We start from the raw sequence: 24099 nt of genomic DNA, 5'->3' as shown, positions 1-24099 counted from the left end.
CAGCCAACAAGTAAATGACTAAACATGTTAACATTAGTCAGACTTGTATGTTAGGAATTTAAATAGGAAGAGTTCATACCCCTCTGTGAAGCCATTACTTCTGTTCATCTACATGCAGGGTAAAGTTCATTATATAGGTTGGGGAAAAAACCCTACTGACCAGAAGCCCAGGACAAGAAGTAGTACCTGTCTATGAAACCGTTAGGCTCCACGTGCATTAGATAAGTGAGCTGTCAGCTGGCCAAGGAATATCAAGCATGGTAGCACTGAACTGCAGTTAGAGGAAGAGTGCCACAGGGAGTAAACAGAAGTAGAATGAACATGGTTAGATCAAAAAAAGCAACAGAACTGAAATGCCAGTTAGAAGGCAAAGGGTGGAGCTAGTTTGTCACTCATACAAATAATGACTTGAAGAAGGCAGTGACAATAAGAAGGTACGCAATGTTAAAATACCACTCACCACCCAGCAATCCCTCTGAGCACAAGCAGTCAAGGGAGACTATCATCCAAACCCACATATAATATGCAAACACTGATGCATCTTAAATTCCCTGCCTCTCTTAACTGTCAGGAAAAATTGAAGGGAAAACCACCCAGACCCAGTAGAGAAAGAAGATATGAAAAAAAAGCTGAAGACACATTCTGACAACACTTTTTTCCTGCCTAATCGAGGTTAGTGACTTCTTTTCATCTTCTCCCCAATCTCTTCATCATAGTGCCAGTTCCATACCTGCTCCGCTTTTCTACTGACCTTCGTATCTTTTTCCATTTAGCTCACCTTCCCGAGTCATCTTTCCCTCTTTTTTTGGTCAGCGTCCCAAAAATCTACAGTTATGGCATTACGAGCAGTTAAGAGCCTTAAAGTGTTCACTTTGTTATGACCTTTCTCCAATTATATCTGCCTCATCTAACTAGACAGTAAATTCTATGGTTCCTGCTCTAGATTTGTCCCTACACATCACCAAAACAAACATGATTAACAAACAGCCTTGCTACTGAGTCTACTCTTACATGCAATATAATTACAGCCACAAAAACTGAAATATACCCCAGGTCCTCAAAAGATTTTTTAAAAAATCTGCCTCAATCAGAGATTTCAAATTAATAAAAAGGATGAGATTTTTGACCCTTTTTATTTTGAATGCATTAAAACAATTAAACATACAAAAATTCTCAGAAAATATGAGATTGTTATGCAATTATCTGGCTCCAGGAACTGTGAATTTTAAGAATAAAAATAATGAAATATCACAACACTTATGATTAAATCATAAGAGCTTGTCACCACAAATGCTATCACTCTCATAAAATGTCAATGGTAATGAGAGGAGAAAACAAAATTTTTGGTGAGAGTCAAGTAGTAAAAAAGAAAGCTATTTTGCCAGAAAGGTAAAATAACTGCAAAATTTTAAAGCTACTGTAGGGGTTTTTTCCTTAATTTTTCAAAATCTTACACATTTAATAACTGCAGAACTTCTGCAGCTTCTATTTTAATGATAAGGTTTATTCTTCCTCTTAAAAATAAAATTCTGGAATACAAGCCAATAGTTATAAAATCATGGCATAAAACTATTTCAAAAGAAAGACAAGCAGTAAACTCGTTTGCCAGTGGAATGGGGTAAGCTATTACTTGCTGCTACGAGTAGTAGTTGTAGCAGTAGTATAAAAAAACACTTGGTATTTGTTGCTGTTGCAAAATACAGGACAAATATGACCTATCTGCATACTTTGTTTGGGCCAAGTATTTCTATTTAGCAATACTTTACTTAATACATAAAGTACATGCACCTTCTGGAACTAGTCATGCAACCAAGATATTACTCTATGCAAGCATTTGAATAAGAACTGTATGCTGAACATACAAATAAATCCTTGATTTTCACATCATTTAAAAAATGCCTGTATAAAACCTCCGTGTGTATCATATTAGAAAGCAAAGAAAGTACATATTAAAAATGTCTCAAACATATCAAGTTGTCCTTTCGGGGTTTTGGGAGAGATAATTCACTTTCTGGATCAGGAAGGAATAATAACGAAAGCCTGAACAAATCACTATAAACCACATTAAAGTTTAAAACAAACCAACCACCTTGAAGTCCTTCCCATATTACTGAAAAGCCAAATAGCTATAGTTTGTGATGAAAGGCATTGTGTAATTTGCCAGAGGCATAAACAGTAAGGTTAAATACACTCTTCAGCGTTTTAAACAGACCACAGTTCTTCAACTGCTGCTGGAAATGGACATATAACACTGTTCAGGTAAAGTTTGACTGTGCTTAACACCGCTAACACAGCTGCAGAACATGCTTTCAGGTTCTGACAGATAAAACACATATATAGCCTGCACTGCTGGAGTGAAAGGCTTAACAAAAAGGCAACTGCAAAAAAAAAAAAAAAATCATCTCTGGACAACAAAGAACTGCCTGCTTAGCACAGGAAGATAGTACCACAGAGCAGGAAACACACCAGATCATGCAGATTGGAAAAAACTGTATTCTTTTTGCTGACAGTCAATGACGAAATAGAGGAAATAAAAGAACTTCAAGAACAGTGAAAAACAAAAATAGCCTCAAGTCAGAACTAGCTGTGCAGTAACGTACACCAAGTGGCACACAGAACAATTTTTGTGATTTTATTCAAAATCTCAAAAATAAGTAGTTCCATGAGCAGAAGAATTAACAAAACAGATTAAATTCTGGCTTTCAACAGTGCTGCATCTAACAGATTATATCAATATACTTTTCCACCACGATTTCAGTATCTAACTACAAAATCCTCAGTTCTTTTTATTTTCTGGTACTACAGCCCCTTATGTTTTTCAGCTCCCTCACATTCCCTTCCTATGCTTGTGATTGCCTAGTTCAGCAAGAGACAAAAAACAGGCAGTGGCCACTCTTGTAGCCACACATTGCCCATCCCTATTACAGGAACTTACATATTTTAGACTCTTATCAAGTTTGCTTGAAATTGGACAACAGGCTCAAAGCTTACGGTGGGCCAAAACCAAGAGTGACAGCATGTAGACCGCTTCCTTAGGAACCTAGGAAAATGTTTTCCCTACCATAAAGCTGTATTTTCTTTTTTACACCAGTACCTTGAAACTCTTGCAACAATTGTGAAAAGAAGAAGTTGTTTGAGATACCTGTTGTAGGTTGCTGATCCTAGCATTTTTCCAAAACTTAAGGAATAAGTAGAATATGGTCAAAAAGGGTTTTTTTAAAATGTAAACTTGCAACTCCACAAAAGTTGCACAGAACTACAGAACCTTCCTACTTGAGGGAGGACAGACTGACAAGGGGCAGGGGGGTGGGGACAACAACCTCAAAGGGACTTGAGCAGAATTCACAGAAATAAAAGGAAATTTTGGATTATAAGAACAAAGACTTATTTACAAATACTGAAGCTATATACACATTTTCAGTATCTCCACTTCTTGGCGATCTCAAAGTCTCCCATTTTAAAAAATTACAACTTTCTATACAGAGCAAAATTAAAAACTGCGTTTAAATGAAGCAGCGCATAAATTAGTAATTAAACATGTAGAAAAATTGATTAAGTTCAGTTACATAAGAAAGAACATGTTCTCTTCCAGTAGAATGTTAATAGTGGAAAAAATACCCCACTACTTCTTATTTTGTAATAAGGGCATAAGCTAAAACGAATCTAATGCTAAACACAAGCAAATAAAACCAGATTATTTCAACACAATTGTTTAAAAAAAGAAAGCTATGTTTGAAACTGCCAAGTCAGCAACATTTCATTTCAATTAATCTGAGATAATGAAACTATAGCTTGGATGCTAGGGCCAACCTGTTTCCTTCATGAAAAAATCTGAAAACTAAGGATCAAACAATCAAGGTGTTTTCCTGCTGCTGCTGAGCAAAGTGATAGAGTTCACTTTCTACAAGATTCTGCAGTAACAGTTCCAGAAGTGCACGGAAATTATACTTACTGATGTGCAGCCTGACACCAAGACAGCGTTTTCCTCCCTTTCAGTGACTGGAGGTCCTTTTTTGATGGAGGCACAGCAGCCCCTGTCACAGATCAACAGCCAATGCCTTCCTTTCATGAAGGGCATTCTGTGTCCTCTCCATGATGAGGTACAAGGACAAAAAGCTCCCAGACTCAAAGTACCCAAAGAATACAGACCACTGGGGGTCAAAGGGAGGAGGGAAGACACAAAATACAGGTACACACATTTTAAAAATGGAACAACTATTCTAGTTTCATACCTATTGACAGAAGGCAGACTGCTGTAATTATTCCCTTTGAAAATATTCTATAGATAAGCTTTACAGTCAAAGACCAAAATACTTCATAAGAACCTTCACATAACTGAAGAATGCAACTCAGCATGGCAATGTCAACCTATATGATGAATTAATGATGTAAGAACAAGTTCGTATCATCTTCATATACAGCAAAGACCTGAAGCCTGCTATCAAACTCCCATTAAAATTAACCTCAAATCCTTGACAGTTCATCCAGCAAAAGATGTTTATTCAATCTCTTCTGCCTACTCCCATTCCTATGTTCATGATCCTGACTATACAGCTATCTACAGTTATAAATCTATTCAATGACAGGGTGGGGAGTGAAGAACCAGAACTGATCCATGTCGCTACCAAAATGGTCTACTCCTCTGTTCAGCTAGTCCCACCTGCTATAGCGAACAACATACTTGATCCCACATTCATTAATCACTACACTTGTCAGCAGTATTACAGAATTCATTCTTCAATAAACTGTAACAGTGAGGAATGCATATACTAGCTAACAAACATCAAACAACACATGAGTTGCTTAAATCAAGCTCAGTCAGCATACAGCCCTCAATTAGACTTTTATTTCCACAGGTAGGCTTTTAAGCGCAAGATTTCAAAACTGCCTAAACCACTGTCACAAAGGTTACAGCCTCCTGTTCAGAGTGTGCCTGCTCTTCCTTTGAATTAATTCAAGCTACCACAGGTCTTACACTACAGCCCTCTGTTGCAGAAGGGCTCAAACCCACGTTTTTCATAGCCCGGTCAAGGTGAATTTGCGCTCTGAGAGGAAAGGTTTGAACATGACATGAGGAGAGACATGAATGACATGCTGGACTAGGAATACAGGGAAAACTCTCTTTTTCCTAGCCCAGTATATCCATCTCTAACAGTGACCAACAGCAGCTGCACAAGGAAAAGCACAAGAACAGGGCAAGCATGAAGTAATACTTTCCTCTAGTATTCTCCCACGCTTTAAAAATCTGTAACGTATGGATTTTGGGCCTGAGGAATGGTCTTTGTAAATATTAGCCCTAAATTTGCTTCCAACCCTACCCAAATGAATTTCTTCCAATCCTCTCTGAACAGTTGTAACTTTCCATACCAGGTCCCATGGCAAAGTCATACCCCAGTTAAACTGTGTGATCTTGTTTGTTTGTTTGTTTGTTTGTTGGGGAGGGAAGTGGAACACAGGGACAAACCTCCCTTCATTTGTTTCTTCCAGATGTTCTGATTTGCCACAATAGATCTTTGAGATGCTTTGTAACTGCTTAAGTTTCACATTTATAATTAATTCAGCTTTATGAAATAAGACACATTAATAATTTCATGCTTATTCTTGTCTGATTCAAGAAGTTTTGAAGCACTCTTCTAGAATAAGAGCAGTAAGATAAAGAGCTCCATGATCCTGAGACACATATGCTCAGAACTACAGGAAAGATGTGTCACAGCACAAAAAGATCTTCACAACCTACAATTTACAGCTAGCTCTAACATAAAATAACAACATTCAGGTCATCATTCCCCATAGCCTTTTTTTAAAGTATGCACTAAAATTCCAAACAGATATGTACGTCTGTAGCCTCTCCTCCTGCTTTCCAGTGGTAGGCCCATAAAAATGACGCAGAGGAGATGAGGTCAAGTCAAAAAAGTTTGACTGTAAGGCCCAGGGTAAGACTGGACAAAGCACAAAGTTACCATACAGTGAATAACCATGAAAATTCTACATCTCTCAACTGCAACTTTTCAGGTTTTTTAAAACAATTTTTTTAAAAAGCATGAAAAATATAAGAATTTGACCATAAAATTGAGAAACAGAGTGCTGAGTACCAAGTCTTTTACTGGCAAAACTCCAGTGTGCCACTTCTGCATGAAGTGTCTTGACTTCTTTTTATTAAGGCAGGTATCTTTATGGAAAGATACAGCTTGCATAACTCCATTTTCTAGTCCTCTTTTTTAACTGACCCTTTCAACTCTGTTCAAGACTTTAGCTATCATCTTTCCTCCTTTACACTTTGTCAGCACCAAATTCAACTGACAGGCTTCAACCATCATCTTTATACTAGCAAAACTACCAAATGAACCTCTCTGCTCCAACCCTGTATTTTTCCCCACTCAAACCAAAACTCCCAGTATTTTCTTTTTCATACTTTCTTGCTGATGTGCAGCCAACTTAAACTCAGTGCAATGAAAAAACAAGCTCCTGATACACTGTCTCCATCAACTCTTAGAGACAAGGACTATTACAGTCCTCAGCATTATCTGACTCATAATCTGAACATGCTGTTGGAGTAAACAATCTTCCTATATTTAAATATTTATCTCAACTTTGAATACTTTCTTTCCATCCTATACACACATGGCAAGATCTTTCCTTGCTGTTCATATTATTAAAATTTCTACCTACCCTCATTGATTTCACTCATATCTATGCATCTGTGAAAACAACAGTATGTAAAAAAAACAACTCTGCAAGACTGGGGGCGGGGAAAGTAACCAACTTTGAAATCTTAGAGAAACATGGGAAGGTAGATAAAAACACACCACCCCCACCCCCCATGAAAAAGGTATATTATATAATAAATCCTCTCCAAACACTGTTCTAAAACAAACACGTAGGTAATATTACGCTGCCCCACAATAATGAGTCATACAAAGCATTATTATTGCTTGACAAGAAAGTATATAAGATTAAGTAACCACTTTCCTCTATGCCCTTCCAACATCCATGCTGGAGTTAAGAATACACAATCAGTCAAAAAAAAAAAAAAGAAGTGCAACGTGGAAAGAAGTCATCACAATTTGTTTTCCATCAATTTCTATTCTGCACTCTGTTATGAACCTATACCTCTTCAACATTAAACAGCAAAAAGGCTCTGCTTATAAAACAGCAGAAACTCACCAAGTCCAAATTCAGCACACTTTGTCAGATACCCTTCAGATGTTTTTTTTTTGTTCAGAAAAATGGTGAGCTTGCTTTCCTTCATCTCAAAGCTGGTTCAGAGCACTGTATACCTGGGAGAGTGAGAGGGAGACCCTATATCAAAAGGAAAAAAGCTAAACCTATTTTACTAAAGCAAAGCAAATCTAGAGAAATTTCAGTATTTCTCATCACACGTAGACTGTGAAATAGAAATTTAATGTAATTTATTATTATTATTATTATTAAAGAGACGCACCACTACAGACATCTGCCTAACAGGTGTAATTCGTGACTCCAACAGTGTGAAAACCAAAAGTCCTATAAAACCTTAATGGTTGCTAGCTTAAGTGTAAAGAACTTCACGCTGCAAATTTTAAACATTTAAATTCCTTTGCATATGCTGAACTCCAAGTCAATACAATTTGCAATGCATACAGCACGGCTCTTCCAACATACACATACAGCAATAAGAAAATAATTCTATTTGGTTGACACCAATGTACAAAAAATTCCAATTTTTATTAACAGATCACCTGACACCAATTAAATATCACATTCAGAAATCAACTTGATCATCTTCAAAACTAGCCTCATGTGAGAGTTTTAACTGTAAATATTCTCTCCTAAATCTTTCAGTAACTTGTGAATATAGCTATGATTGTTTCCTACAAATGAACAAAAGCCTTGAAAAAGTAAACCAAGTTCTAATATAAGAAGATATATTTCATTTCCACTGGCTATGAGTGAATACAGAACTAGGGGTACAAAGCTGATACTGAATACTAAAGGGAAACAGCAATTAGATACATTAAACATTCAATATTGCTCCCTCTGAAATTGATAGTACTGTTATCAGTGACACAAATGGTCAGCATCGGACCGTCAGAACAAAGAATGGACAAAACAAGGCCACCTTCACATGCTTTACTTGTAGTAATTTAAGCAGTCAGGAAGGCACGCGGAAGAATGCCTAAGGTAGACACCACTATAACACACCTATGAATGGAGCACAGAAGAACAACTGGAAACACTATTCACAAAATTAAAGAAAAGAATCTCAGAACTGGAATAAAACTGTTATCATTTTACTGTGCACATACAAAAAGATCATAAAAAGAGAACTGAGGAACTATTGACCTATCAGGCTCCTGCAGACAATCTACAAAGTTTTCACTCAAGTACTGAACAATTGACTCACTGCAGATCTGTATTGCACCCAATCCATAGAATATGCAGACCTTCAATCAGGCTTTTCCACAAAAGACTACCCTTTGTGATAAATGAACCTCTGAAAAAGATTCTAATATAACTTACCATTATGTATGGTATTCATCAACTTCGAGAAAGCTTTTGAGTTAGGAGAAAAAGGGCTTCATGTTAAGATCATGTTTAACAGACGCACAAAAGAATATATGTATAGTCAGGAATTTCAGTGAACAATAATATACCTGAATACATCTTTCTTGTATTAGCGCTCTGATCATTTACAGTAGCTCAAATTGTAAAATAGATTTATTTCTATCCACTATAATTTTTACTTACATTTCTTTTATCAGTGTTTGTTAGCTCTTAAATGTCGAATATAAGAACATTCCAGCAAACACGAATTAGCTGCATTCTAAAGCTACTATTACAAATAAAAATTCAAATACTTCCCAGCAACAATCAGTCTTCCCAACAAAAGACTGATTTTAATTTCATTATCTGCAACAAATCTAGAAACTTAACCTAAAGCTGCCTTGCTAATTTTAATCACAAGGCATCTTTTTTGCTTCACTAATAGATTGAGACTAACTCAAGCAATCGAGAAGTTTAACAGGAAAAATAATGTGTCTCCTGAACTTTAGGGAATTCAGTTGAAGAAAACTCAAATGTGTAGAGAGGAAGAACCTCCAACTAGTTATACACCAAAGGAGATGCTCACATGAACTTCCTTCTCCTCAACAGCTGGGGTTTTTAGAGAATATTGTTCTCTGACCATGAAGTGCTGGAATACACTCAACATCCTCTGCTGGCAAGCTAGAAGTCTCTGTAACTCAGCCTCCACAGCAACACAACACTTCTATGTCCAGTTGCAGAGTGATGGCAGACATGCTGATGGCCCACCTCTTCCACTTATGCCACCAATTTATTCATACTTAGGACAAGGACCTCATGACTACAAAAATATTTTAGTTTCAAGTTACTAGTTCATTCTTTCACGCTACTAATGAACACAGCCCTCGGCTTACATCTCTGGTTTGACAAGGATGATTGAATGAATGATTTTGCAGGTGAGACTGTGGTGAACACTTCTGTTGTACTTCCATGGGTGAATTTTCTACCTGCATCAGCCTCTGACATCTGACTGTAATAACTGTTCTTGTTCCAACAGGGTGACTGTCTTTTATGCTTTATCTTTCTCTTCTTTATTCTCCCCACAACTGGCAGCTACTAAAGACTGCTGTAATAAGCCCTTTTTTAACTGTCAGGTTCTTCTGAACATCAGGATTCCAAAAAAATGAATTAACAACAAAGACAATTTAAACTTTTGTAACTGATATTAGAATATTACAAAACTAATTTATAAGTCATTAAAAAAAAAAAATCCTTGCCTTTTACCTACTGCCTAAGCTTGAATAACTAGCCAAAGTTACTTCCATGGAAAAAACTTTTTAAATTTAGAATATTTTAATTAAAACATTACAGACCAAGTCTGTACTGTAAAAAACCAAATACTATTTTTTTTTAATTTTGTGGTAGAGAAAAAAAACATACAATATACAAAATCCTGGATGATTCTTGACAAAAGTGGATTAATCTGATAAAAATGAAACTGATAATTTTTAATTAACCTTTCAACAGTTTTCAGAGAACTAACAACAATGTACAAAAACACACTTATAATCAAAACTATTACTTTACAAGGCAAAAAGTTAAAAAAAAAAAAAAAAACACTAAAACGCACAGAGTTAATATGGCTGGGATCATATACATTACACTATTGGGACAAATTCCGCCTCAGGTGCAGAGGACACGATGCAACTGCTGTCTGCCACCTTTCAGAGCAGAGTTATTTCACCCACACCTACTCTCCACAGCCTTTATTTGATTATATCAGCTCATTCCAGTTATGCTCCATTTTTGTGCACAAGAAATAGCAGCCATTTTGATCCACCAATGCTTTCAATATTAAGGAAAGTCCCTTGCAAATTTAAGGAACCATTGGGTAGGTTTTGGGGGGGGCTTGGGGTGGGAGTGGTGGTTTTTTGGTTTCTTTTTTGGGGGGTTTTTTGGTTGGTGTTTTTTTGTTTGTTTGTTTGTTTGTTTTTAAAACAAGCTCAGCCCTAAATTGCCTGAAGCTACACCTTTTACTGTTGTTTCTTTAAAATTGTACCCCACAGGAGCAACCATTACTCAAACCATCACATGCATTGTATTCCCAAGCATCACTCAGGAGCTTTCAGGAAGTTTTAAAGCAGAATACACTAGATATGCTCCAGTGAAAAATTTACTAGTAGAAGATACACAGCATTGAGAAATGAGGAAGAGATGCAGTTAAAGAGCTGACAAAAAAATTCAGTAGACCTAGTCAGCAACATGAGGTTAAAACAAGCAGTTGTCTGGTAACTCAAGAACATACATAAAAACAAAGTGGGAGAAACAAATTGCAGTATAACCCCTTTCAACTGCAGCTACTAATGTGGAGGAAAGGTCTTCTTAACATTCATGGTATACACAGTCCTTAAGAGAACAGTGCCAATTCCAGGACACATGAATTACACTTTCATAGTCTGCTACTGTATTTATCAGAATGAACTTTTCACAATAAGCGTGTGCTACAATGGAATAAGTATGTGAGAAATGGCTTCAGACCCTTGATTTTTACTCTGTCTCTTTTTTTGGAATCCTTAAGATTCCCAATAGGAAGCAAAAAGACTGTCATGCAATGACCAAAAAAGACAAATATACTGTTATGAATTATCGAAAGGGAACAGAGAACAAAACAAAAAGCCTAATTCTGCCACTTTAAAATTCATGTTGCACCTATATTTCCAATACTACCTGCACTTCTCAAAAAAGGATATAGTAGCACTAAAAGAGATCTGGAAAGGGTAAGAAGGATATAGTCTGAATGACAAAAAGGTATTAAGGTATCTAGGTCTAAAAAAGGTAACAGCAGGAAATGACAGAAATTTATCAGTTATGAATACTGTAAAGATACTGAGTATTTTTAATGACTATTCACTGGTTTTAAAAGGAGTGTCAAAACATGATCAGCAACAGCTGTGAACAAACTACATTCTTTTACAATGCATAAAGATATGAAACTCACTTCTCACATTTCAGATACTAACAGCATAAATGGTTTCAAAAATTATTAGACAAATTAATGGAAGAGACCAATTCATGGAAGAGATCAAGAGTTACAGATATCCAACCTTGAGATGAGATGCAAGGAATCCTAGTAAGAAAATGTCCCGTTTAACCTAATTCCTTTGAAACAAACTGTTTTAACACAGACTTCATCCAGTTACATGATGAAGGGCCAACACTAGATCAGCCCTCCTGACTGATGGAGCTAATTCTAGACTGCCCCCAAGCCTCAACACAGAACAGAAGGAGAACTGTTTCCCTACCACTATTCCCTTCCACACCCCATAAATTAGTAGAAGGCAGATGAAAAAAGGTGTTTTATTCTGGAAGGGAAAAAGAGCTACTGTCTAGGTTCCTGGTGTAACTGCCTCTATTGGCAGCTACCTCTTTCCTGACTTTTCCTGCAGTGAGGTAGCCTCCCAGCCACCTAGTTTTCTCCTGCAATGGACAGGCAACCTATTGAACTCCAACATGCTAAGGTGTCAAGAAAGGTTAGGGATGGTAAACGGTAATCATATATGCCAAAAAACTATATGCTGTAATTGCTGGACTTCACATTCATTGTTTTCCTTTTCCATCTAATCTTTCATCTAATCCTTATGGTAGCTGCTATTGCTTGCTTTAAAACCTTACAATTATTCTTCCTTAAAACCAATGCTGCTCAGGAAGACTTCATTGCTTCCAGCTCATTCATTTCAATTAGTTTCAAAATATCTCAGAATTGACTATGTATTAATACCTACATCCAAGTCACCAACCTTTTACTGTTCATAACCTGGTTTTAAGGGAATTGGTTATGCATAAAAAAACTGAAGTTAAATTCTAAGCTTATCACTACTCCCACAGCAGAAAAAAGGCCTAGTGACTTTGGTCCTTGAAAGTATGTTATTTGCTGTAACCAACCACTAAATCCTTCAGATTAGGCATCAGTCCATGACAATCTGCATTTGAGATTCTTATGTAAAAGCTACCTATACTGATGGCTTATGAGTTGCTTTTGCATTTGTTTGGGAGGATAGCGGAATGGGGTTTTTGTTGGTGGTTTTGGTTTAGTTTTTTTTTAATTTATTTGGAACCTCTAGTCATTCTTATCAGGAAATCCTTCTCGCAAATGTTCAAAACAAGTAAACAATGGGAAATAGATATAAAACCCAGTCAAGTACAAAGGATCTGACAGGACTACTCATGTACAAGCCCCAGACACATGTTCATATTCTTCAGCTCTGTTTACAGCTTCCATGCATCTCTTCTCAACTCAAGTTTCTAGAGCTCACTGTAGATGCTCACTCTTTTGGACAAAAATTTCCAGCTTTCAGGTTAGTCTAATGAGAACCCTCTTCAGAAACTTTTTACCACTGTATGTAATTCTCCCTCATGAAAACATATACAGCAAGCTAGATCACTGTCAAAATTAACAGTTTTCTTAATGTCATCTTTATGGCCTTCTCACAGACACACTATCTACCAGATCTGACAGTAAAACATGAAGAATTTATTTAAAAGCTGAACAAAAAGTATAGAAAGAACAGTATGAAGTAATGAGTTTGCATCTAAACTAGGTGTTAAATCCCAGTTTAGTTCAAATGGACAAAAAATTAGCTTTAAATTCAGGACCAGACAAGAAGTATTTTTCTAAAAATATAAAACAGTTCGTTTCACTTACTATTTCTTGCATTACCACCACAAAAGTCCTGATAAGAACTATTTTGCTAAGTATTTTGACAGCACACTTTGTGTGTATGGCATATCTCTATATCAAGCTCCTACAACACTTTTTCAGTTACGCCTAATACTCCTGAAAGAGAGGTTTATTTGTGTAATCTTCTGGAAATACTGTGTTGGTTTATTTGTGCCAACTTTTTGCATTTTATTTATGTTGGGGAGATTTATTAAAAATTAGCTCATATCCAGGTGGATCAACACAAAGATCTTGCAGATTTTAAGTAAATAGTACAGATAACCTTTATAAAATATCAGGAACTGCCATGTAGTGAAAAGGCACTGGGATATACTGTCATTTAGTGTAGCTAAGCCACATCTTTACATCTAGACAGACACTGGATTCCACAGTTTCCCTTTTTTAAAGTGTTCTTACATACAAAAGCTATTGAAATCTTTGATTGTACCTATAAAGCTATCCCAGTTGGTTCCTGCCATTTTAACTAGAGATAGGCATTTGGATTGTCATCAACCACAGCACATGAAGCTACCTTGGGACTGCCCAACTTCAAATATTTCACTAGAGAGCAAGAATTGCTGTGGGACATGTGCCTCAATGTTGTACCAAGTGACACACACACTACCACACCACAGCACAGGCTACCTACAGCTTCAGAAAGCTACCATTCTTAGTCCTAACACAGCCATGTAACCTGTTTAAGAAAGTAAAATAAACTACTTGAGTAAGGAAGCATATGGAAATGTGGAGCTGATAATCAGACACTTGGTCTGATTACATTCGTTTAAAAACAGTAGAGTATACATATAGTATTGTTCCTATACATCAATACAGGAATCTGTCCACTATAAGTCTTAATGGATTTGTCTCTGAGCAACATCTTTCAGTTAAAAGCTCAATTATTTTAAGGTAACTAGTCTTCCTTATACCACTACGGTACGGTAGTATTTCTATTTAAATTTTGTTTTTTTTTTTTTTTAAAACTTTACAGGGGGATCTCAGAAATTACTACAATAATCAGTAACAGCTCTAGCCATCAGAGCCTCTTCTTATATAGAAGTTAGTCACTCCAATCATAATCCTGAAACAAATTTCAGTCAGTTTAACTTCTGGTACTGCACCTCTTCACATCAAATAAATGGAAAATTTAAATGCACAGTACATTCCCTTCTAATTTTAAAAACCTGACTGTAGTGCTATCACCTCTGACTGACAACAACAACAAAAAAATAATTTTACCACATGAACTGGACAGTCTAAGGAGGGACAAAAATGCAGCAAATACTATCAACACATACAGATCACTTATTTTTCAGCTATATTTGATTTCTGAAAGACTTGAAAATCTGTAAGATCTGAAAAGTATAATTTTTAAGGAGGGGTAAAAAACCCTTGTGCTCCTTTTCTAGTCAAGCTGCTTCTTTGCTCTCCTCCTACACACACTTTTTTTATGTTCCCATGTCACCTTTAACAGATTTTATAGAGTTAAAAGACTGATTGCTATCTCACATTTGACTTACAAAGAATGCCATACTCTAGTAAATTGACTCCAGATGCTGAAAAATGTTCACACTCAAAAAGATGTATATTTTAATTTAAATATATATATACAAAATGATATCAAATGAAGGAGGTTTTTAAGTCTAATTTTTAAAGGAAATCCTGGGAAGTAAACAGTTGCAAGTAAGCAAACAACACCTGTATCTCACTTCATTTCCCATGCAGCAACAGAATGTCATTTAAGGATTATTTCCTTGCTTTTCAGAAAAAGGATACACCTCTAAAGCAAATATCAAGCTCTGCCGCGAAGACATCTGATAGGACAGAAATCTTAATTGCTTCAGAGTGTCTCCTTGTTGCCTGCTCTATTTTAAATTCTAATTCTTAGTTTTATAAAAAGAGCTGAAGAACTAACATAATCCAAGCACAAAACTGGAAGTTTCAGTACATTTTCTCTTTCTGTCCTTTTTTTTTTTTTTAATATAATAATGATAATGCCACATACTTTCACTCCATGTATCTGCAAAGATAATCAACCCTTGGAAAAGCAGGCAGTTTATTTTGTTCACTATGCAGGCAACAATAATAGCAAAGCTGTCAGCTAGATCTCATCCATACAGTGTAGGTTACCAAGATTAGCCAGGCCAAAAATAAGTGAGTTTTTATTAGGAATTCAAACCTAACACCTAATATATACAAGGCACTTTGTAGGCTTACAGGTCAAATACAATCTAAAAGCAAACAGTTTACAGAAAGCTCATAGACTTCTTTGAAAACCTTCCCTCACAAAACAAGAAAGATTTATAGCTGATTTGAAAAGTAGTAACTGCAGCAACTTATGTAGCCTTTAAGTCCCCCCAGCCCATTTTCTTCTCTGCCAATATAGATACAACTAACAAAAAGCCAATGTATTTATACAGTTATTTATTATTTTTCGAAAAGATCATATTTAGATGTCAATTCTGCAAATAATTCTGTACAGGTAAAAATCTACACCTACAGAATTTATTTTATTCATTATTAAATTCATATTTGGGTAGAAGAGTCACAAAGCTTGAATAAAAAAAATTTCAGTTTATAAATAATTACATCTTTTTGCCTAGTTGTTGAAAATTATTACGTCTTTCTCTTGACATGAATAACTACCAAAATCGTCTTTATTTTGTTTTTAAATTAAAGACCTAAAAGGGAACTCAGGAAAATACATATTCCCTTTCCCATATTAATTTGGTTTTTGCTTTGTAGTTTTTTTTAAGAATCTGAAATATATTACAAGTTCATAATTTAAACATACTATTTGCTGTTGACTATCAGAGCGTAATAAATAAACAAATGATCATGTATTTTGACATGTAACTAGAAACTAATGCCCAGAGTCATACCATAATTTGGGAATCTAGTTTCAAGTATATAATCTTAAAAGTTTCCATTCTAACCTGAGAGACACTTACATTCTCATAGAACAATTCACTAGCCAGGTAAAATCTCATTTCCACACCTGCCAAGATACTCTCCGATATAAGCAGGCCTAAGCAGCTTGACATGCAAGCTACGCTCTAGTTATTAGAACTTACCTTCCCTGGGACATTTTTTCACTTCAGAAAGCTCTCACATATGTTTTCACTCAAAAAAAAAACACCACTACAATTTTTTGAGAAAGGAAAACTTTGTTTTAAACCAAGTTTTGTTTCAAAGCAATGGTACAAGAGTTTCCAGTCTTGCGACATTCACAGGGGAGCTGATTTGTATCTAATGCACAAACCACTGCTTCCATGGAAAGCCAGGGAGACTGGAGACTTCAAAGGTGGAAAGGCTGAACATTTCTTGTTTTCAGCAGCCTCTCTAATTAAGTACCATAGGCCTGTATTTTTCTCTCAACATTTTTTTAAGAAACAGAAAATGAGTCAATTACCAATATGCAGTATGCAATTACCAATGAAAAAATCTTGACCAGGAATATTAATTCTTCCTGTATAACAATTATGATCATGCTTTTAACCATTTTTGTAAACGGAAATATTCTCAAATTTAAGATACTTCAGTCTATCAAAGAGCTTAAGACTCTCTGAAAAGGATATTTTAAAAATCTTTATCATTGTATGCCTCTTCTCAACTTTCCTATATTCACATTTTAGGAGGAAATTAGTATCAGAATTAAATATAGTACTCTGCTACCTGCAGTATCTATGGAGTAATTTCAAGTGATACAACTTTTCTGTACCTTCTTGAAATGAGTACCACAGGGATGACAATAGCCTTTTTTTCATAAAGCATCTCAATATGAGATATGTTCAGTTCTCCATCATTATTCAGAAGTTTTTCATAATTGTTTTCAAAACACATCTCTGCTGTAAGGTTCATTGCTCAGTATTTTTTGTACAAAACTTTTTTAATCAAGGAATTTTTATTCATTACATCCAAGTACATTTCTGACAACATACATTTTTAGAAACCACCGTGAATCTTCACAGCAAGCAGTAAAGATTTCTTAATTTCTTCCCAATCTTTGATAAAAGCATAGAACATACCATATTGGGAACTAATTTCTGAAGACCCATACTGCCTGACAATTCCCTATTAACTACTGTATTTCAAAATGCATTATTTGCCCAGTTACAGTCTATTTCATATGCCAAACTGATGCACCACGCTAATTTTTCTTTTAGAAATCAAAAGGGATAATACAGCACACAATTTAATCATAGATAAGAGCCAAACAAGAATCTCTGCGAGCATGTGATTTGATTCTTAGCTCTAGAACTTCCTGCACCTGCAAATCCAATAAATATGCTCAACTAAACTATATCTTCTAGAAGACCTATTACCTCTAAATTTTCAGAACGATTACTGAGAATTGTTCAGCCATTACGTTCTCTCACTTGATCACATTTTATCTTCTTTGTTAAGTTAAGGATCATTATAGTATCAGTTTTCAGTTCCCCATATGGTACCCATAGTCAGATAAACTCACTTCTTAGCTTTTCTACAAGAACGTGCTTTTTCCAGTCCTTGAATCCTTCTCATGGCTCTTCTCTTCCTTACATACAGCAGATTGCAGAACTAGACACAGTATTTGAAGACCAGATGCACTCTGCTGAACACACAGCTACCTTTCTCATTAGTTTGCTGTTCATGCATTCAAATCCTTTTAAGCACAGCTCAGCACTGGAAGCTCAGGCATAACTGATCATTCACCTTCATCCTTTTTCTTTTCAGTCCTTCCCTCTCCAGAAAGCCATCCTTATCCTGCAAGTACACATCCATCTTTCTTAGGCATAATCTTTTACTTTAGCTCCACCAACACAACTCTTAGTTTGTATTGCTTACCAAGAGATTCATTCTACCCTGTCCTCATACCCAGACTTTTTCAGAAATTGCAGCATTTTCCAATGAATACCATAAGGCTGATAACTAATGCACACTTCAGTTTAATAATTCTCTGAACAAAATTAAATTGAGACTTATCCATTAACTACACTTAATGCAAAGGTTTGCTGACTTCCTATCATTATAGGGCTTTATTTAAAATGTCATGCTGTATCAACTGAAATGTAGCCATCTATGCCACTATTTTTATTAAAAAAAAAAACAGGAAAACGTCCAATAAGTTATTTTTCATAACTCACAATAACCGCCATTAATCATTACATCTCTACATCTCTTAACATCTTTCTTTCTTGTATCAGACACATCCTAATTACATAACATTAACTACCTGCTAGTCTCCTACAACTTCACAAGTTTTAAAGACTTACTGAAATTTAACGCTGACAGTCTAAAAACATGAAAATATGAGGTACTCATCATCAGGAAACGTCAATTTATTACTTCTGGCTGTAGCTGCTCCTAACATCTGTTTTAGTTAAGAACATTGACAGGTGATCCATTTCATGCTAAACCCCATTTTCATAAGCTTCTACTACCTCATGTGATTTCTTCCCAATTGATGAATGTCTCCATGTTTCCTACACCAATAATCATCAATTTTAACATTTTCGTCTCATCTCAAACCAACACCATTTCTGTTGAGCCTCAAATATGAAGAATGAAACTCTCTGCACAAGAATTTTGCCTTCTGTGTCATCTACACCGTTTGCTTAGTCCTAAAAGGTCATTAATATCTATCACTACCAATTTGTTCTTTCTATTCTACCTCCTCTGGAATACAAACTGGCTTTTTGACACAGTAAGACTTCTTTTTCTGGGACACCTAGCAGATAAAGGTAATAGCACAAACTGTTCCAGAATAACTTTTTCTGAACTCTTTCTCCCAATAGATTTAGCTAGTAAGTCAAACGCTACAGGAGATTAAACATAACATCATAAAGATTTAACATAAGCTCTGAGAGACGTGGTATCTCAATGAGAATAGTTTCAAGTCACTCATCTACTTTGAAGCTCAGAGTTCTCTTAAATCATCAGTATAACAGTGAGCTTAATAATAAGATCATCTCCTTGTGCAGGAGTATAACACTTGGCAGAGGCTTCATCACTGCTTGAATCAGATGAGAAAGGAGAATAAAATACACGGGTTAAGCTGAAACATTTAGTAAACACCTACCTAAAGCTGAAATTTGCCTGCACAAGACATAAGATCAACCCAGAGGGGCCTGTGCCAAAAAACATTAACTGTTTCTAAATCAAGAGTTTGAAATATTGCTATATTAAAGTACAATACTGGGTTTGGATACATCCTTTATTCCAAAAACTCTCTAGTATTACCAACCAGATCACACTGAAGACTAGTCAAGGGTAGAATATATATATGATGTAGAAATAAAAATGTAGGAAGACAAATTATAAGGTTGCCTCAACCATGACAAAGAAATTCCAGAAGATGGGCACAGCAAGGGTGAAAGAATGGGCTAACTATTTCGAGGCCCAATTTGGAATTTAACCTTCTCCAGTCTTCTGAGGAAAAAAAAGAATTGCCTTATAAGCCCTTGTAGGATTTACAGTACTCGGGCAGAAAATCAATTATGCAAAAATTAAAATATTGATGCAACTGATCCCCTGAAGTCCTTAGCAACGGAAGCTGATACTATACAATTTGTTGTACGCTTGAAATTAAGAACAGAACTGGGAAAGACAGAGAAGCAACTCTTCCAGCAGCAAGTATCCATGCAGAACTTGAAGATAACTGTGCAAGAACTTTATCTATGACAAAACAGAAATTTCCGTTTACTTATGACACTTGATTGCTTTTCATTTTACCTTGCTGCATTATTCCACAAAATCCAGAAGGTACTGTATGTCACATTTCCCTACTGCTGTGGGACATGAGTTCTCAGAAAGTTCTTCACACACTGGAGTGTACTCCAAACAAAGAGGGGCCAGAGCCTGCACAAACTACTTGGTAGAAAAATACAGAATGTATGAAAGTTATTTAGCATAACTGTATTTTTTATTCCTCCCACCACCTTACTAGCTTCTGCACTACTGTTGAAATACAGTGCAAGTGCAAGTATGGTAAAGGAAACATTTGATCTTGGAATCTACTATTAGCAGAGGTAAGCATTGAGACAAGATGCTATTCATCTCTCCCAATCCCTGGATGAAAGTTTTCTGTTCTTTAATCGCCACTGTTGTCAAAAGAAGAAAAAAAATTCAGCAGAAGAGACTACTGCTTTACAATACTTCAGACTAGAAATCTTTAAGTATTATTCCCTAGAAGGATGCTGAGAATACAACTCCTGAGAATACAACTAGTGTGACTTAAAAAGTTCAATAGCTCTATAAAATTGTAGAGTTCAGATGACACCCTCTCCCATTAAAAAATTTGGGTCCTGAAATCACTCCAAAGACCAGTCTCATTTTTGGGGAACCAGCATCAGCTTTATATAACTCTCACTGACAACTGATTTATGTCTTCTTAGACAATAAACTTACATTGGTTGTGAATTTCCAGCAGAAAGATAAGTGTAGTTTGCAAATAAGCTGTTATTTGCTTGTAAAAGAAGCTTTTTTTAAAAAAAAAAAACAGGGACAGATGTACTAGAAAGATGTTAATTTAATATAAGAATTCCTTATCACCCTACCAGACTAATCTTATTTCATTTTTTTTAAATTACTTTTCATTCCCTGAGTACACTGTTAAAGTCATGCATACAGTGTTTCCTATCAGATGATAAATACATTTCAGAAAAAAATTATAAAGAGCATTAAGATTGAACATTTAAGAGCTCAAAATTTTGAACACATCAGATCAGTTGCATGGTAACTGTAATACAACCTGAGTGTATGTATTGTAACAGCTTTTAATTACATGGCCTTGTACTATTCATGGTACAACTCTGTTCTTATTAAGCAGGAAAACAGAAGTTCTGTGGACCTGAAAAAAGTTTGGAGAGGACAAGTATTTTCACAAAATGAGCTGAATGTACTTATTTTTAACAGAAGTTTTATGGAAGATATTTAATTATGTATAAATAGCACATGGTGAATCTGCATTACCTTTTAAAATAAGGTTTCCTTCACATTTCATCTAATTTGAACATTAACTGTGAACAGGATTATCATATGTCTGTGAAGTAATGATTTTCATAATTTTTACAGATCTCGACAAGAGTAAGAAAATGGAAAAAGAATGGTAGCTTAAGATAGTTGCAGTTGAGAAGGTTATTAAAAAAAAAAAAAGAGATTATTCTTGAAAAAGTGCCTCAAAAGCTTTGTTTAGTATGGTCTAACTCATTCCTGATTCTGCTCCTTTGAAATAACAACGCAATTCCAGTAAGAGTCAGTAAAAATTTTTCGCCTTGGCTTCCCCTGCATCTTCTCTCACTACATTTAAATGCATACAATCTTATTTGGGGTTTTGGGTCAAATCATTTAGATTAACTTGTTGTATTTTGTTGCCAGACAATATAGAGACATTTCAAAGAGAAACATCAGCATATCATACCTAAGAAAATTTATTTTTCTGCTAATACTCAAATGCCCTTCCTCATTGTAACAAAGTTTTAAATGGACTGCTAAACCCAGAAAATGCTTATGATGAAGTATGGAAAGAAGCACTACAACCATAAGAAAAAAGGGTAAATCAGGGAGAATACTTGAAAACAATATGCTCAGACTCCAGCAGAAGTTTCTGGAGAAATTTAGAGCTTGTGCTCAAAGGCAAAGACATCTCATCTGGATTTGTTTCTTTGGGTTTTCTGGGTTTTGTTGGGGTGATTTTGTTTATGGATTTTGTTTGTTTGTTTTTCATTCATATTCTGTGGCACCTTCAGAAAAAGTCACTGTTTTAAAGGACAGGTCTAACTAGCTAGCAAGAATCATAAGTATGCTTAACAGAGATGAAATTATAGGCTGGATATCACGATAAAGGTAATAAAACCTACCCAGTATTTTCATCCATGTATTTCAAAGTTTTTTACAAAGGGAGTTTAACATTATCACTGGCATTTTATAGATGGAAGAGTGAGATGTAATAAAGAGGACAAAGGAAGCAAGGATGAACCTGGCCAGGGAAAGGCCTGCTCTAGGTGATGGTAGGATCAGAATATTCTAAGATAAATATAAGGGGGGGAAACATGGGTCATAGAATCATAGAATCATTATGGTTGGAAGAGACCTCAAAGATCACCAAGTCCAACCATATACCTGACGCCACCATACCCACTAAACCATGTCTTGAAGCACCACATCTAAACGTTTTTTGAACACCTCCAGGGACAATGACTCCACCACCTCCCTGGGGAGCCCGTTCCAATGCTTAACGACTCTAACAGTGAAGAAGTTCTTTCTAATGTCCAGCCTGAACCTCCCCTGGCGCAACTTGAGACCATTTCCTCTTGTCCTATCGCTAGTTACTGGGGAGAAGAGACCAACCCCCGCCTCGCTACAACCTCCTTTCAGGTAGTTGTAGAGGGCGATCAGGTCTCCCCCTCAGCTTCCTCTTTTCCAGACTAAACAACCCCAGCTCCCTCAGCTGCTCCTGGTAAGGCTTTTTCTCCAGGCCCTTCACCAGCTTTGTTGCCCTTCTCTGAACATGGTCCAGCAGCTCAATGTCCTTCTTGTAGTGAGGGTCATTCACTTCAAACCAAGATCTTGTACTTCCACATGTTACCCCAACTACAATACATAATCCACCTCAAAGAGATCATAAAGGAATAAGGAAGTTCATACTAAAATAATCAGAACGTTGATCTAAGTCTGTTAAGATGATCTCTGTTCATAACAGATACAAGGTTAACATGATTTTAAAACTACATTTTAATCAAAAAGATGGACAGTGAGCTACGAAGTTTTGTCACACACCATTTCTCCCTATTGATTTCAATGCAGGAAATTTTTTTTTATATATAGTTGCCACTGCTATTGCCATTACCACCTGTAATAAAAATCACAATTTGCCTGTATCTAGCAAAGATTCAAAACAATGTGGCTTTGAGATCAAGGTTTTAAGTACCTGTCTTGTTCTGAAACAAATATAAAGTTTTTTGTTTCTTGAAGCATGTGTATTTTTAAAGTATCTCTTGCTTATAGAGTGAAAATATACAATATAAAAGCATAAAATCCTGCCCACAACCATATTCACATTCCACTTCTCTTTCCCCCCCAAAAAAAAGAAAAATCAAGCAGAAAATCCACTAGAACAACAAAAAGGACAAAATTTCAAAGTTACAAAAATGAGGTATCAAATAGTTTGCTTTTTTTTTTATCCAAACACATAGGCCTTGAAAGAAACTTCAAAGCAACAAAGACTTTGGTAGATACAGTATTCTGCAAGGTCATTCCACACACAGGTTTACTAGGAACAGAAAGCCTCTCTCAGCCCCAGATGCACATAACATTTAGACCAGAGGAAGAACAAACCAGCCAATTTCAATTGCTAAAAAGCACCCAAGAATATGAACATGTCATCCAGCTGCACAGGGGTCCAGATTCAGAATATCCTTTCATGTGTTTAAACTGATAATTCTCCATATAGACATTTTGATTTTTAGCTAAGCTAAACCGGGAGAACATAATTGAGGGACATACTCAGCACAGCTGACATGCTTGAGCATTGTTTTTGTTTTCTCTATGTAACAGAACATACAGACAATATAGCGTGTATAAACTATCACTTATTTTAGCTAAACTTGTCGCATGTAATTTCCAAAGAACCTATTTTCATGCAACTTACTTTTCCCCCTACAGCCTCAAAACCTGCATTTATATAGCATATACGTCAATACACAGGTCAAGCTACTACAGCACAGTGGCACCTACACATGGAATCAACCTTACTCTTCCAACAGTCACATTCTAATTTTTACGTTTTCCCAGTGTGACTTTCAAGATACTTTAAATGATACTCTGTTTTTGAAAAGCATACTCATCATTACTGCTAAAATAATAAAGACATATTTTGAGGTAAGAAAAAAAATCCAATA

General features: G+C 35.8%; 1 protein-coding gene across 1 annotated transcript in view; it reads right to left on the bottom strand.

Annotated features, from left to right (window-relative positions):
• The window catches only part of LOC104160990 (protein AF-10-like), a gene marked incomplete at both ends in the record, with an annotated part of 35475 nt that overhangs the window by 828 nt on the left and 10548 nt on the right, over window positions 1-24099 (bottom strand). The window contains 1 exon segment of the mRNA XM_009699262.1: window positions 18198-18213. Within this exon segment, the coding sequence (XP_009697564.1) occupies window positions 18198-18213 (16 nt within the window).

Source organism: Cariama cristata, unplaced genomic scaffold (genome assembly GCF_000690535.1).
Source record: "Cariama cristata isolate BGI_N322 unplaced genomic scaffold, ASM69053v1 scaffold32014, whole genome shotgun sequence".
NCBI classification, from domain to species: domain Eukaryota; kingdom Metazoa; phylum Chordata; class Aves; order Cariamiformes; family Cariamidae; genus Cariama; species Cariama cristata.
The sequence above is the reverse complement of the archived record's forward strand: the minus strand, read 5'-3'. Positions and strand labels throughout refer to the sequence as shown.